Here is a 16,956-nt window from a genome sequence, read left to right as displayed (position 1 = left end):
AGGTCTCCCAGTGAGCCTGCAACAGAGCCAGGGCTAGAACCTAGAGCTTCTGACTCCCAGTCCTGCGCTTGAACCAGAAAACCATGATTGTTACCATTGCTCTCAAAAAAACCAAAACTCTCTGCATCTGAGTGTCAGAGACACTAGAGACGCTGGGGATGGCAGCGATTTTAAAACTCAAGGAGCCTGAAGAGGCAGAGAGCAACTGGAGAAGGAGTAGATAGTTAGCGTGGCTGAAGAGAACTAGGGATGCATGGTGCAGCTTAAAGAGGCAGTTCCATAGTAGTGAAGTGGGGGAGATTGGGGATGTCCAACTCTGGAGAGACACGAGAGGCCAGGACCTTGGGCAGCTAGGGAGTGGCATATGAAGGAGGCCCAGAGCAGCAGGAGAAGGCGAGTAAGGGGCCTGTTGACAGGGAGCAATTTCATATATCCACGAGCATTTTCTCAGAGTAAGGTTGAATACAGATCACATGTATGTTTCCTGTAGTGAGATGGAGGCAGCTCCGAAGGTGAGCAGGAGAGAGGCTCAGGGGAGAGACACACAAGTAGGTTAGCTAGCTTCCTTCTCTTCTGCACTGAGTGCAGAGAAGCGTTATTGCTCTTCTCACTCAGAGGAAAATTAATAACAAAGTGAGACAGGGAGGGGGATTCCATACGAGGCTGGAGATACCATTTTCTGAGCCAACCAGGGACAGATGCAGGTGGGTGGCAGCTTGTCACCAGCCTTGCCAATTCTAATCCAAATCCCAATTTCTGTCTTTCTCATCTGTGGAGGGAAGAGCCTACTCTACAGCAGCTTTAATTTCCTGCAGGGGTTAATCCTGTGGTCAGTAGTGGCTCAGGCGTTTAATCCTCCCGTTCAGGCTCATGACACAAGGACTGCATCCACTCTGAGCTCAGCAGGCATGATGAAGACAGAAGACTGCTCCCTCTCCCCTCCCTGCATCCTGGCCCTGCCCCTTAATCTGCTGGGGTTTAAAATGCTCTTCCCTGATTCTTGTAAAGACCCCCTCCCCTGAGTTTAGGTCAGTGTCACATACCCTCAAGCTGTGGGAAGAGGGGATGTTGCTTGAAAATCCTGCCTCTGATGCTTTCACCTCCCTCAGAGAAAGGCATTTTCCACATTCTCAGCAGGCTGGCACTCAAGGACCCAGACCTAGTGGTCCGCTCCTCAGTGACACTCAGAGAACGTAGGGGTAGGGAATGGCCCTACACCTGCTGAGAATTCTCCTATGACAAGGAAATCCTCTGATACAGCCTTAAGTCCCCTTTGTGCCTCTGCCAAAGGCACTTACAAGGGGCTGAGCTGCTAGCACTTCTGAGAATCAGGCCACTTTCATTTAGGTGCCTTCCTTTAGGCATCCGGGATTGAAAACGTTGGCCTTAGTCTCAAGATTAAAACACGGTAGCTATTGGTTCACAGTCCTGCGCTCAGAGCGTTAAGACATCTCTCGCCAATAGGACATTCTCCAGTGTAGGAGAATCTCCCTCAGTGGCTGCTGGCACTCTACCTGGCCTTCAGACAGATAAAGGGATTTTCATGTCAACACCTGCCAGTCCCTATTAAATCTTACGTGGACCCAGTGTTAACCTCCCTGCTCAAGCCACCTAGTGCCTCACAAAATACCTCACTACTGACAGAACCAGAGCCTGCCTGCATGTCTGTCTAACAGAGTTATAGAGCTCTAGCCGCCTCCTTACACAGTCTGTCTGCTGATGGCAGCAAGGACCACCAACTCAGAATTATGTCATGAGTAGCCTGGATCTTGACGACTTCTGTCACTTTCACTCCTGGGAGCAGATCTACTTCATGGTAGCGAACCTTGTGAGTTAAGAATTGCTGCCACATAAGCTGTCGAGTTAGCGCTTCATTCCTACTCATCCCCACCCAGTCCAACTGGCTGCCCTTCTCCTGGCTGCTGTCCAGTTGGAATCAGAGCACAAGCTGCATGAATAGTCATGAGCTGCTCTGCCAGGCAGGGGAGTCGGGACCTACAGAAACGCTGTGGGAGAAGGGAAAGGCCCTCATCGGGATCCTGAACATGGTTTAAAATTAAAAGAAAAGCTTCTGGGGCTTATGCCCTCATAGTGATCAAATAGCCAATATCACACGCACAACGATGTGGCATAGTAATAGATGCAAGCAGTGGTAATCCTGTCACACTCCCACCCTAAGCAGAGCTGTAACCCACCACTGCCGGCAAAAATCCTAGGGAAAGGCTGATCTTGGTGCTTACATTTTACTAAATGTATATGGAACTTTGAAAAAGACCTTTTGCTGATGCCTTTTTCTGCATCAGTTAGTTGCATATATTTGCTTCACTTGGTTACTCTCTGTGTTTCACGTTCAGGGTGAGCCTGAAGCATCTTTCCCATCATCACCCAAAAGACTCCCACAGGGGACATTTCCAGAGCAATTCGCAGAATGTGCATGTCATGCATGGGAGATGCACCTCACAGCCTGCTGCTCCAAGGAAACTGGGGATCATCAGGATAGGGATGTGCGTCATGGAGCAGCACTTTAGAATGTGGCTCACAGCTCAGCAAGTCCGTGTGACGTACAACACAGCCCAGGGTTCAGAATGGCCCCTGGAACCTATTGGGGCTGGACTGTGGAGCTGCAAAATATCTTTTCTTTCTTTCCTTCTTCATGTTCTGTGTGAATTTAGTGCTTGAAGGCCCACACGGCCACCAAAGCCCCAGCAGCACATACTGCACTGGGAACCCCAAGAGCAGACAGCCTCTCCAAGAGTGGGGAAAGAGAGATCCAAGTCAAGTTCTCCTGACAACCCTCCACTAGACCCAGCACATTGCCTTAGTAGTTCATCCCCACTTCCAGGGGACACCACATGGGAAAGGAGTTCCCCCAATCTGCCAGTGGGGATGAGACAGAGTGTGCTGGGCAGTGCATGGCTCCAGTGGCCCCTCCCCTTCTCGTTTCCCTCTAGACAACAGCTTTTGCCTGCAACCAGCTAATGTTGCTAGTCCTATAGCTCAAGCTGTGCCACAGGGCTGAAGGTTAGGGGTTAAATCCTACTAGTGATTTCTGATGGGGGCGGGAGGGTTACTATATTTGTACATCTTTTTTTTTCTTTTCTCTTTGTTAAAAAATCTAGGAAATTACATTTTTTTTAAACTGTGTTATTTTGGGTTGCAAAGTCAAGCACTGCAAAGTTAGGAAATGTCAGAGTTAAAGTTATAGGCAGTGTAGTTGTAGCCGTGTTGGTCCCAGGATATTAGAGAGACAAGGTGGGGAAGGTAATGTCTTCCATTGGACTGTGAGAGAGACAAGGTTGTCCAGAAACTCAGTGGGGACTGGGATAAGTGGACAATCCAGGATTTAAGCATCCTAATCAGACTTTTGTAAGAAAACATGGCAAATGGAGGCAATGAATTGGTTCCTTTTAAATCAGCAACAGGTAAATATTGGAGAGTCCTTAAAGTCTTCATTTCCAACCTGAATCCACACTCTTGCATGCATGAAACCATTTTATGATATCCCAGCCCTGAGACCCTCACCTGACTCTCCTGGTGCTTTTTCCTGAATCTCCCAGCCCTGGCATTATCACAACCACACACGGCTAGCCAGCCCCCCTCACTCACTACCACACACTGATATCCCAATCCTTCCCCCTGAATCTCCCAGCACAATTTTCTGGTCCTGCAGAGCCTGGAAAATACTTAACCATCATCCTAAAAGAATATTTGAAAAGCAAGACAAAGGGCTGAAAGCCTGAGCTGCTCATTAAGATACCCGAGCTGCTAATTCACCTTCCTAGCAAGCAGCAGTCACATTGGTTGGAAGCAGGGGCATCGCTGCAGTTTATCCTGTGGAAAAGCGTTAGGGCTTTTTCCCCCTCCTCCAAAAAGCCCTTTCCCAGGACTTATCTGTAACTGCCCCAGGTGGATGATGTTCGCTTATTGAGCCTACACTAATGTCAGGCAGGGGGACAACTCCCTCAGGCCCTTCATTCACTTGGAATAATTCACTAGCAAACATTGTTCACCCACGGCAGACACAGGAAAATCCAGTCCCCCAAAATGCACCCTAGTGACAAAGATCCAGAGAAAAGTGGTCTGAAATTCTGGAGATAAAATATAAAATGATAAAAATGTCCCTTGTCTTGCGGCAAATTCATAGGTGCCTTCAAAAGTGACCACATCATAAATGTCTCCTCCCTGTGAGTCGCTTGTGTAATAGCGTTCTGGACAACAGCTGCTCCATCGCTTATTAAAATGGGCCCTTCTTCATTTTTCCTACAGATCCTTGAGTGGCAAGAACTGTCCCAGCCAGTACAGCAATGTTATTTGCTCCTAACTATGCCATTGAAATTAGAGACAGATCTGAATCAGAACATTAAATTTGAATGTCCGAAGCTGTGGGGAAGCTTGGATCCAGATCCACATTTCATTACTGGGGCATCTCTCTGTAATGAGCTAAAGTGGAGTCCCAAATCCAAGTATCCCCAAAGCAGGACATTCAGCTCAGTGTCCAGGAGCAGGTCTGATCTTTTCTCTCTCTAATTAAAATAAGATGCAGTGACAGTGACAGGCTGGATATGAAATGTAAGCATTGTGGCAAAGTGCTGTGTAACATACATGTGTACATGTCTCCCTGTACACATGCACACACACACACATTCCACCTCTTGAGGCAGGATCAAGAAGAAGTTTCATATTCTGCTCTCTCAAGCCCTCCTTCATCTGCACCCCTTTCTCTCAGGCAGATCCACCCTAAGTAATGAGACTGAAAAAAGGCTGCAAGTCTCTCTTTCCACCCTTCTCTCTCCTCCCCATAGCATGATACCCTCACACAGGTTCACAAATCTCTGGGCTCAGCCTCTGGGGACTCTTGAGAGACCTCTGGCTCTATTCTTGGTTCCTCCTGTGACATAACTTCATTGGGTTCACATACTGTGACAGGATTTTCCTGCAGTACTTTGTGGGTAGAAGACACACAAATAAAAACAAACCCAAGAGAAAGTGCCTTACCACATTAAGGCCCATTTACTGGAGTCTGAACTTCATGTGAACCATTCCTTAGACAACACCTCCATCCGCTTCTTGTCCTCATTCACGTTTGCATTTCATACAGTCCCATCTAAGGCAGCTCAGCCCAGAAACATTCTCTGAAACCTCCACCAGCAAGACCAGTGGCACTCCGGGTTTCAGACCCATCCCCTATTGTTCTGGATGGGAAGACAGCCAGTATTTTGTGGTGTTATCCAGTACATATAGGTCTAGCACCAAGTACTTAGGATCATCACTGTACTCAGATTTGAACTGCCCATACTGTAGATAAAGATTTCTGTGCCATTCCTGGCTGGCAGGAGTTACTTCCAGCCCCCACACCTGAACTGACTTAGAACCAGTACCAGTCGGCCCTGTGGCAGAATCTGCAGTTCTGTCTTGTCAATAAAATGGGTGCCCTGTGGCCTGACGTTGCTAGGTTGTCTCAGCAGTATCTTGTAACAGGCAGTTCTGTGACAGTCAGTGCCTGCGAACCCCCTCCTTGTGGCAGCAAGTGCTCTGTGGGCAGAAGATGGCAGGTGGATAGAAGCCCACTGCAAGAGTTCAAATAGCCAGGTACAAAATATACACCAGAGACACCTCTACTTACTGTTCTCTGGCTGGGTTAGACCTTCTTCAGCATTCTCCAGCGCCTTCGATAAATCCCCTGACGAGTCCCAAAGCAAATCCAGTGGAAGCTATCAACAGCGCGATGGACTCTCAGCCCCCTCTTCCGTGCAGGGTGTCAAGATGCCAGCGCTGCCCGAAGTGCAGAGAAGAAGAAAGGCTGGATGACAGCGTGTGAAAGAGATTGTAATCCTCTGTAAATAATAAATAGGGGGAGAAAGAGAGCGAGAGAGCGAAAGCAGGAGGGAGAGACTGAGCACTGTGGAATGACAGCTGGGGGTACATCTGCGAAGACAGCAGCGCGTGCACACACACACACACACGAGCGCGTGCACACACCGTGTAAAGGAATCAGCCAGCCAAGCGGGCAGAATCCATTGTGAAATGCCCAAATGTGCAGAGGCAGGAGATTGGAAGATTTTAATTCGTCTCAACTCATTCTCAAGAAAAAGCTATTGCTTTTGTCTCCTGCCCAGCTCCCCCTCCGTCTGCTGAATGGAATACATGGGCTTGGGAGGCGGCGGCAGAACTCCCTTCAGTCCCTGTGTGGGCAGGTTGAAGTCATTGGGACCAGGTTACTGGGAGGAACCCGTGGGCTGAGCTGCCTCCTCCCCTTCCCCCATCACAACAAAACCACAGTGAAAGGAGAGGCGAAGGGGACAAGCCTTTGTGTCTGCTTGTTTCTAAATGGAGATTAGGACAGCACGAAGTAGTGAAAGGGACAATGTGGAGAACGCCTGGGGTCTGGCCACAAAAAAGCCTCCCTATGGGGAGTCCAGAGGGCAGGGAAGGGGCAGGAGGCAGCGCACATTACATATTGAAGAGACTTTTAAGACAGACACTTACAATGGGCTGGATAAAGGGTAGTCAGCCACAGCAGTCGTGTTGAGCAGCCTGACAGCAGCAAGAAGCACTGGGCTATTGTAAAGCCTGAGTAGGAGAGGAATAATATGCATGTTCTGACATTAGCTTCCCTAGGAACACGCAGAAGAAAAACAGACAAACTAGAAGAAAGGGACTGGGGGGAGAGATGACTGGTCTAAAAAGCAGCCTGTATTTTCACAATATTCCACTCAGGTTTGGGAGTGCAGAAAGAAGAGCTTGGCCAGCTTGTACATTCAAGGTCAAACCCTGCCATCAGTTACACCACTGTAATGCCAGAATGACTCCAAGGAAATCAGTGAATTACTCTGCTTTTACCTGGGTGTGACTGAGACCAAACTTCGGCCCATTGTCTCTGTAAGTCTTTCGAGTGCATCCTGGGTATTGTCCCATAAACCTTCCCTTTCTTGATCAAACTTCTTTCTCTTGCCCTGGTCCTGTGCTTGATTTCCAATCTGGGTGCCCTATCCACAGCAATGAAATCCTGTGAGAATTACTCTTTGCCTTAGCTGCTTTAAGGGCCCTGGCTCCAAGCTCCAGTTCTTTGGCAGGCTGTATTTGCTTTAGTTTATTTTGATTATTTCTAGTCTGTCCTGAAGTTATTTTTTAAGCAAAATGTTTCTTGGCTTTTCGGTCATTCACTGAGAGAAAGGCCAAATTCATCCCTGAGAAGTTCCATTGCCTTGTGCTAGTGAAGGAACAGAGGTGGATAAATATTTTAATGACAAGACAGGGGGAATAGAATGAGGAAAAGAGAAAGAGGCTGGGGACTCTCTGCTGCTCTGGGATATTCTTTCATGGGAATCATGTTTTTATTTAAATGGCAAGCCAGCTGCTGTGACAGCAACGGCTTTTGAATGGTAAGGTACATCTTGATAAGCAGTCTACTGACTGTAATCTTACTGCTCTGTGTTCTGGCTCTTTATTATGAGCTAGACAGAGAATGAAATCTTGAGGAAAGCTCCTTATGAGAAAGGCATATGGATAATCATAGAGACAACCCAAAAAAAGGTAGACAGAGACAAACAGACAGAGGATGAATTAATGACGACAGACGTGGTGAATGGAGGAATGAACAGGTCGAGGGGAATGATTTTAACAACACGTTGAGCAGTGGCATGTGGTTTTTCAGAGATGCAGTTGCAATAGTACTGCAGGGGCAGCTCAGAGTGTAGTGAATGGAGGATACCTGCTGGTGGGAAGTTATGCATGAACTTGGGATGTCTGAATAGCTCATCAGTGGTAAAGCAGTATCTGACTATTCAACATATATTACATTGTCTGCCTTCGCATATTTTATTTCACCACAGGGGAACTGCAGTTGCTCAAGTTATTAGCGTGTCAGTAGAAATAATACCATTATCCATGGTCACCTCTAGGACTTTGTGGTTGTTGCTATGCTGTACTCCACAGCCACCCTGAATTTCACAGCAGAGTAGAACTCAGCTCTTCCTGCCCAGGCCCCTACCACTGGAGCAAAGAAGGATCTCAGTTAGCTAATCTTTGGGACATTCAGTGACTTTTTATCACTAGCTTTTCCTTCCTCTCATCTAAGCTTCAGACTCATTTTCTCCTCTGTCTCCTCCTTCCTCCCACCCCTTTCCAAAGCATGGTTGACCTGCAGGACAGCCAGGCCCCTATTGCTTACTACCACTTAGGCTCCATCTACATACTAATACTAGCTCAATGGCAGGGTAGCCAGCCAGGGTAATGCAACAGCGGCATTATGGGCTAGCCACCCTATGTACGAATCCCTGGGGTTGGGCAGATTTGTATTCAGCACAGCTAGCCCGTGCTGCCGCTTCCATGGCTTCACTACTATTTTTAGCATGCTAGCTTGATGAGAGCTAGCGCAAGTACATCTGCATGAGCTGGGAATCAACACCTAGCTCCAAGTATACACACAGCCTGAGAGGCTGTCCCTGCCTCTTCCTTCTCAAACCACCAGGCTGAACATGAATGCAGAGGAAGAAAGCTAATGTAGGCCCCATTGAGAACCACTAACATCCGCCACATGGGCCAGGACAAGACACAAGGATGGTACAGGTGTTCCCACTCCTGTTCCCCTGAGTAGAGACCAGTCATAGAGATACTACAGTGTAAGTTAAAATAGAATGTAAACTGTTTAAATTACACCTGCGGGCTGCAGGACTACATGGAAAGGAGAGTGGGTGTGAGCCCCATGGACTCGGAGGGGATGGCTGCTGGGTCCGATCAACAGGAGACCGCTACAAAGGAAAGAGGGCTACCGGTTGGATTACATGGAAAGGAGAGGGCTAACGGCCGAGTTGCATGCATAGGAGAGGGGTGGCTTCACAGAACGACAAGGGCCACATGCAAAGAAGAAAGATACCTGACAGACTGCACAGAAGGAGGAGAAATGGCTGCCGGCAACATGGAAATGGTAGCTCGAGTAGCCCAGGAAGGACAGAAGTGACAGATTTCTTTTTCCTTTGGTTGCCACAAAGCACCAGTGCAAATCTGAGAGCCCTATTCGATACAAGTAGCTCTGCAGTGCGAGCGATTTGTACCCTACAGGCTGAGGAGGCAAGGGTTCATGATCAAGGTTTTAATTCCCTTTGAACAGCATTTCAAGACATAGGTTCCTCTTGGCAAAAACATGAGCTTCTCAATAACGCCCGTGTTCCAAGGCTAGTTGTCCTGGTACCAACTCCTCCTCAGTCTTGTAAAATCTGCCTGTCTTCGGTAACGTTCACTCCCATTGACATGATCTGCTGTGATAAGAGGAATGACTCTTGCTTGAAATGGTTTTAAAGGCTAACAAGGAATTTATTCAAAGCTATGCACAAATCAGGCCATCTCCTAGATGGACTCAACAATCACAACATCTTTTACAGTCTATAACACTCCAACACAGATTGGTCTTTGAGGACACTGAGCCAAATTCACACCTGGGGTAACCCAGCTGAAGTCAGTGGAACTACACCAGGGCTGAACTCAGTCCTGTTCTTTCTTCTTTCATTATATTCTGAGACATAGATCCAGATGAATTTTATGTCTTGTCTGGTTGTGTATTCTGGGGATTAGGGAAAAGGCCTCTATAGAAAATAATTCCTTTCCCCATTTTACAGCAGTCAGATTCATTCTATAATAGGGAGCTCTGGATAAAAACATTCCAGTTAAATGGGATCTTGTGAGATGTACCAGCCATAAGGATGTGACAGGAAGGACACTGAGACGGGGGTATTGAAAGCAGAGATGATGTACCATGGCTCTGATGTGCATGTAGCATGACAATATCTACTTGCACTATCTGGGTTTTATTCCTTCCCAGCTGAATTACAGCATCAGATCAGAGTTAATTTAAAAGCACCCACACATAAAGTTTCATGATATAGACTTAAAGAACTCACCAGGCCTGATTCTCCTCTCTCCCTTAAACTGGTGTAAGTCTGGAGATCAAGCCCTCCATCTCTCCCTCTCCTGGTTTCTTCTCTGCCTCTCTTTCTGTTTATTCTTTTTTATCATATTTTAAGATACTGTGTGAAGCTAGATTTCTTGCAGGCTCCTATGATTTGGCTGGTAGATTCTGTGGATTGACACTTGCCTATTAACTTTTGTTACTGCATTTGTATGGTCACCTCCGGGCATTCCCATGTCCTACAGAGAGACACTGCACACTTCTTGTTTCTACAGAGGGCATGACACTGGGGATGTGACAGCATATGGAAGAAGTTGAGCCACAGAAACAGGGCAAGACTGATTAAAGAATACCCTTTGGCCTAGGGGAAGGTGCGCTCAGCTGGGACCAGAATCCAATGAGTTAAAATCTCATTTTCCACTGCCTGGTGTTATATTTCTGTGTACTTCACAACTTTTATTGTTGATCAAGAATGGCCTAAAGACACATCTACACCACGAATTAGAGTCTACTTATAAGCAATTTAATCTAGCTAGCATGGGGAACAATAACATTGAAGACACAGCAAAACGGGTCTAGGTGCAGGCTAGCTGCCCCAGTACAAGCCCAATGGGGAGCCTAGATACATGCTTTGGTAGCTAGCCCATGATAAAGTCCATGCTGCCACGTCTTCACTACCATGCCTACAACTCCACCTTAATTTGCAGTGTAGATGTAGCCTTCATTGCTGCATTCAGGCTGCAGTCTCCCTGGAGGTGGGGGCTTGAAATCCACTCCCGACAGTGGCCTACTTTTCTGAGTTAAAATGCGTTATACTCAGAAGATCAGTCCACAGAGCATAACAGTCCATCCTGGCCTGAAAATATCTGACATCTAAAGATAAAAGCCTTTTTTATCTGTTTGTAGCTCTATAGTGTTTAGTGGGAGGGAGGTGTCAATATTTCAATACAGAAACTGACACCTCCTTTTCTCCCACCCTGTTAAACCTCTGACTCTCACTTGACTGTCTGACTCAGTGCTTACATGTCAGCTCGTCATTTACACTTGGAAACAGGTTGTGAGTGCAATTTTTCCCATTGTTTCATGCAAATATTTTTTCCTTTCCTAACTTACAGCTATTTTTCTCTCACACCCCTTGCCCTCCCTCCCCACTTTTGTTTCCCCGTAGCTGTAGGCGTGCAAATTAAGCTGGAATTACTCCAACGCAAGTTCTGGATGGCTACACGGCAGGTAGGAACGGCAGTAATTCTGCAGAGATACAATTTAGCGACCTTCCTTCTGCTTGTTCCAGGCTGTGTATGTTGATTTCGGGTGGCGTTTCCCTGAGAGCTTTTGTGAAATTTATATTAAACAGATTTATGTGGTAGATTAGTTTTAAGTTACACATTTTCTAATCCTTTGACAGCTCTAATACTGCATGAGCCGCAAGTCTGTTCTAGGAACGCTGCATTAACAGTGTCAGAATCCTGGCCTGGCATTAATTCCGCTGCAGATGACACATTAATTGTGGAAATATGTTTGCACTCATTCAGCCTTTCATAATCATCATAGAAATCTGTAATTTTGGGCACAAAATCTCCCTGCCCTCCTTTACCATCCTGATGACAGCTATGATGGTGATGATGATAAAATCCTACTAGCCTATCAAATTAAAATAAAAAAAAAAAAGACTTGCTCCAGGCTAGCAAGCCAGGAGAAATTTGTGAGGCTGTGCTCTTTCAGACACTCTCATCAGGTTGAGGGAACTGGAATAAGGAGAGCATTTCCTATATCTGATAAGGAGAAGAACAGAAATGCATGTCTGTTACCAGCAGGGGGCACTCAAAATATTAGGGATTATGGGCAGCACATTGTGGTGAGGAGTCTCATAGGACTGAAGAAGCAAAAAATGAAAATGTCTTCTTGGTGCCAGGTGAGGGAACTGTCACCAGGTTAGGGTTATCCTGTTTTGAGCTCAGGAAACTGGTTGCCATGACTGGAGGGTCTGAGGGGATTGGAAAAGGCTTTTTACTGCCAGTGGTGGCAGAGGGAGGGCTCTTAGCAGGCTGGCTACTGAGGTGCCCCAGTAGCACGTCTAACACAATACCTGGCAATAAGGAGATTCCCATAAAGTGAGTAGAAGCTACTTGGCGTTTTAATCAGAGGGAGTTACTGAATGGAGGTTGTACAAGAATCTTATGGAAGATGTACCCCAGGAAGTAAACACATATTAGCATATATTCATCCCACGAGTGAAATGAGCCAGGGAAGGGAGAATAAAGAAGCCGAAGGGTGGTTTCTGGGTCACGGCTGAAGCCCTGTTTCTGACACTCACTCACGTGAAAGAATGGTTTGCATGGCTTACTGGCACTAGATAGCAGTTCAATAAGGAGTCACTAATGAACATTTTGTTTTTTCTCTCCATCTCTTTCCTGTATACCGCACCGCTTCACGTATCCACACTCCCTCCCAGCCCAATAACACTGATGTAAGTAGACAGGAGCTCAGGACCGAGAGAGTCCCCAGAGTTCCCAGCTGTGTTCCTGCCTGTGTTCTATCAAGCTGTGATTGTCATGTGTAGTTTATATGTTGTTGTATGATATATGCTGTCCCTTGCCTGTAGTAGCTAGAGCCAGTCCAAGCCAATTTCATCTTGTATTTTTCTTTGCAGTAACTAAGTGCCTTTGGCAAAGCTTAAAGTAGACTGGGTTGCAGACCTTCAGAAACTCAACCAAAAAACTACAGAGCCAGAGGTGGATTGGTCCCTTGGGAAGGAGTAGTGATGCAGTAATGTTTGAAGCAGTGGTCCCAAAATAAATGGGGAGCACACATTCAACCATCCCCAGCCTGTGGTTTTCTCTTGTAAATTTCCTGCTCTTTTTCAAGCACAATGGACAAGCATAATGCTAAACTCATTCCCACTGCTAAAAATCCAGAGTAATTCCAAAGGCTTTAAGAGAGTTCTTCCAGATTCACATCTATGTGGCTGAGCTGAACATCTGTCCAAATGCTCCTAACAGTGGTGCTATAATATATGCATGTAGATGGGAGCACATGAATTGGGAATGGGTGGTGTGGTCTTTCACGTTGAAAATAATTCTCCTGGGTTTATTTGGATTCTTGTCTGAACCCTCAGGTTTGGTCAGATTCTGCTGCATCACTCTTCTGGGCCAGTCCCCAGCTGGCCACTGACTGGATGATACAACCCTAATTGATAAATTCAGATTTCACCTTGGTATCCACTCTTCCATCTGTACATTATTAGAAAATTCCTTCCTGCTGCCCTCATCAACAGGCACAACAACATCATAAATATATTTAAACTAGCACTAGGCTTGAACCAAAACCCAGGACCTTTACTTTGCAGGAGGGGCTTTGAATCTGAACATGGATCTGGACTTGAATTTTGTAAGTGGCTCCTGACTATCTTAGGCTGAAGTAAACCCTCAGATCTGAACAGCCTTAATCTTTGAGATGTCTGAAAAATGGATCCAGATATTTGCAGCTTGTTCCCATATCTCATTTACACAAGCTCTCACATTCATTACAGTCTAATGAAACTCCATTGCTGGGTGATGGCGGAGCTGGTAGTTCTGAGAGATCACTTCAAACCCTGAGCTAAAAGACACAATAAGCCAAAAGACACAATGGGCCCAAACTATCCTTGGGGTTAACTCAATTGACTTCACTTTGGCTTGTTAATTTTTATCTCTATGGGTAATATTATTGGTCTTATTATGGCCATATATCTCAGCCAGACAAACCAGAGCAAATCCAGTGACGTCTAGGGCTGCCACATTTTATATATGCCAGATAGGATGAAATAATCCCATTATGACAAAGCCACGTTTGCACCTTCACATCATAACACTGGGTCAGGTAACATCATTGTCTATTAAACCATCATCACGATGTGAAGAGCTGATGGTGTCATAGTGTGAAGATACAACAGCACAAAGCCATGGGGCCTGAAGCAAACTGAAAATTTTTTGATCATCCTTTGACTTATGCTTACAGGACATGGGATAGATCCATGAAAATAGCAACTCTGTCCTGCAAATCTTGAGATGGGAAACCACACTAACTGAGATTAATAGTTTTGCAGTGGTTTGAAGGGCAGATTTACCCACAGTTGTTAAGAGTCAGACGAGAATGGTAGGGAAGAAGGGGTTGGTTTTTAAATATACATAAGTTATTGCAGTTTTTACATAATCAGCAGCTGATCCAGAGTAGGCAAGGCCTTTCTTCTTTGTCCTTATTCTTCCCCACCTCAGGAAAGCCTTGAAAGGAAGGGGACCCCATGTAGAGAAAATGGCAACAGTGTGTCAACTTTCCCTCCCCTGCAGGGAAGGAAAACAACATTACAAAATAACACAAAGAGACAGACACAGGGAGTCACCACAAACACAGAATAGTTATGAAATGAATAAGCACTTGCAGGCTTTTGTTACTCACTATTTAACTTCTCCTGTCCCCATTCAATTCAGTGGTGTGACACACGTCAACTCTGGTACTCTCAGATCCCGGAATGAAACAAATGGATGGTGCCTGAGGCTACTGGAGAACACTCACATTCTATTGTGTCATTAGTTGTCTGGAAAAAACACTGCCTGAGAATAATCCAGCACTAAAATGTAATGCTTTTATTTGGTCAAGCTGTTATCAGATATCAAAATGCACCCTGTTCTCTCCAGTGTATGATCATTGTGTTAATAATAGAGCGTTTGATTCTGCCATCCTTACACCGAGGGCTTGTCTACACAGTCCGTGCGTGGCAAGCTGGGCTGTGAACATACGGCACCCTAGCCTGCCACGCATTAACTGGCCACGTGGACCCCACTGCAGCACGTTAAAAGTTCCCTCGTGCACTCTGACATACTTGTCATGTGTGGAAGCAGGGTCTATGCAGCCAATTAGTGTGCAGCAGGCTAGAGTGCTGTAGATTTATACCCCCGCTTGCCATGTACTAATTGACAGTGTAGACAAGCCCTGATCCATGCCTTGCTCTATTAGTAAGGTACTATGCAAAGTGAGGAAGGGAGGCAGAAGCAGGCTAATGTAACACCCAATGGAGACGATACTCGTTATTGTGAGGACTTAGACTGGGTAGAGGGCAGAACCTTTACTGCCTCCTTGTCAGGCAGTGTGTGTGCCGTGTGAACAGTCTATTCCAAAATGGTCACTAACTCATTGACCTTTACCCAGCTGCAAGATGTAGACCCTTTGCCTGGCAGCCCCAAAGGGAAGTACAATGAGGGCAGCCCCAAAGGGAAGTACAATGAGTCGAGACACTGTCATCATTTAACTTCTCCTGTTCCTTTGCAGTGCGGTGGTGTGGATGGTGTGTGTCCGCTGAGCTGTCAGGATGAGGTAAGTTTCCTTGAGTTCGATAAAATGTCTCTGAGGATTATGGGTTGAGGTGGTCATTGGCAGAGGGCTGCTCCTGCAGGTGCTCACTTCCTTCTGTGAGGTTCTTTGGCTCCCACTGAAATCAATGGGAGTCAAGGGTGCTCAGCACCTCACCTGAACCAGAACCAGGGTCCCCCAGCTCCTGAACCAAACATTCAGCATAGGGTTTTACCTAGCACCAAGTCCTGGTGGGGTCAGGTGAAGTCTCCATGGTACAGCATGTGGGGCTCAGAGTGCTTCTCCTCTCTGACTTGGCCAGTGGAGGGGAACGTCTGTTAGAACGGAAAAGTTGGTGGGCTTCTATCCCTATGTTCGTGCCATCCTAGGCTTCCACAGGCTGCTCTACCATTGGACCCCAGTTGTGTTCTGGAGAGATTATCCTTTCCTGTGAGCAGTGGGGTTAGAGAAGAATCATATTTTCATGCTCATATAGGGTCTTATCTGGATCCTGATCTCTCCCTCAGTCTGAGACGATAGGATAAACTGCTAAATACAGGAGGCAGCTCAGGTTTTTCCATGAAGTTGTGGGGTTTGGCCAGGGCCTTCTCATCCTTACTCCAGCTTCTTTGCCTTTGAAGAATCTGGAATCTTTCTCCTTAAAAAAATAAATCTGGATGGCGGCAGGTTATCTAGTGCTTAGAGCAGAAGAACTGGTTGTCAGGATTCCCATGTTCTGTTCTTAACTCTACCACTGATTCACTGTGTGACCCAAGGAGAAATAATTAGCCTTTGAACTCCATTTCCTCATCTGCAAAATGGAGACCATAACAAGGGGTGCTGTGAGAGTTACCTTACCATTGTTTGTAAAGTACTTTAAGATCTGCAGGTGGACAGCACTAGATAAATACAAAGTATTATTATTCTATAAGAAGAGTGCTGTCTGGACTCCTTTTCTCTTCCTAGTGTATAGTGTTTTCTTAACTATTTGTTTATATTACTGTACCTCCCCAGAGTGTAAAAGCCAGCCTCTGTCCCAAAGAGCCTACACTCTAAATACTATAAGCAAAGTGGGCACAGACTGGGAGGAGAAAGGGAGGCAGAGAGGGGAAGTGATTTGCCAAGGATCACACATCAGGGCAGTGGCAGATCTGGGAAAGGGACCCAGGTATCCTGAGCCCCAGGCGTATGTCCTGTCCACTATACTAGTTCCCGTTATACTAGTAACTGTGTACAACCACACACAACCAAAATGCCATCAGTAATTTCACTTCTCTTTCCTCTTATCTCTGCAGAAACTGAACTGCTTCCTCATTGATAATAATGGATTTATACTAATTTCCAAGGGATCTAAAGAGGTAAGAGGGCTCAGATCTGCTCATGCAATAGAGGGGAGAGTTCAGTTGCATCAGTCTCCAGTTATTCAATATACAGACCCAGGATCAGGGTCCTGCACAACAGAGCAGGGGATTCAGCACAATGTCCTCCCTACAACTGTCCTGAACAAGGAAAACAAGGTTTGGAGGCACAAACCAGGCCCTATTTTCCTCACTCCTCCTTCCAAGCACCAGATCAAACAACTGTTGGGGCGGGGAGATGCTTGGGGCTGACAGAAGGAGTTGGAGACATCAGCACTCAGCAGGTAGGCTTCACTGTGTTTCATCCAACCTGCCGAAATCCTCCCCCAGCAACTGGTAAGTGAGTGGAGTCTGGAGGTTACAGCATAG

The 16,956-nt window shown here is 46.3% G+C and overlaps 1 protein-coding gene across 1 annotated transcript in view; it reads left to right on the top strand.

Annotated features, from left to right (window-relative positions):
• The window catches only part of CACNA2D4 (calcium voltage-gated channel auxiliary subunit alpha2delta 4), a 165,368-nt gene that overhangs the window by 118,228 nt on the left and 30,184 nt on the right, over positions 1–16,956 (top strand). Inside the window, exons 27-29 of the mRNA XM_067536119.1 lie at positions 11,073–11,134; positions 15,209–15,253; positions 16,525–16,587. Coding sequence (XP_067392220.1) covers positions 11,073–11,134; positions 15,209–15,253; positions 16,525–16,587 — 170 coding nt within the window. The remainder of the gene's footprint in view (positions 1–11,072; positions 11,135–15,208; positions 15,254–16,524; positions 16,588–16,956) is intronic.

Source organism: Emydura macquarii, unplaced genomic scaffold (assembly GCF_026122565.2).
Source record: "Emydura macquarii macquarii isolate MOO-44397 ecotype Brisbane River unplaced genomic scaffold, CSIRO-AGI_Emac_v2 contig_3530, whole genome shotgun sequence".
Lineage (NCBI taxonomy): Eukaryota > Metazoa > Chordata > Testudines > Chelidae > Emydura > Emydura macquarii.
The sequence above is the reverse complement of the archived record's forward strand: the minus strand, read 5'-3'. Positions and strand labels throughout refer to the sequence as shown.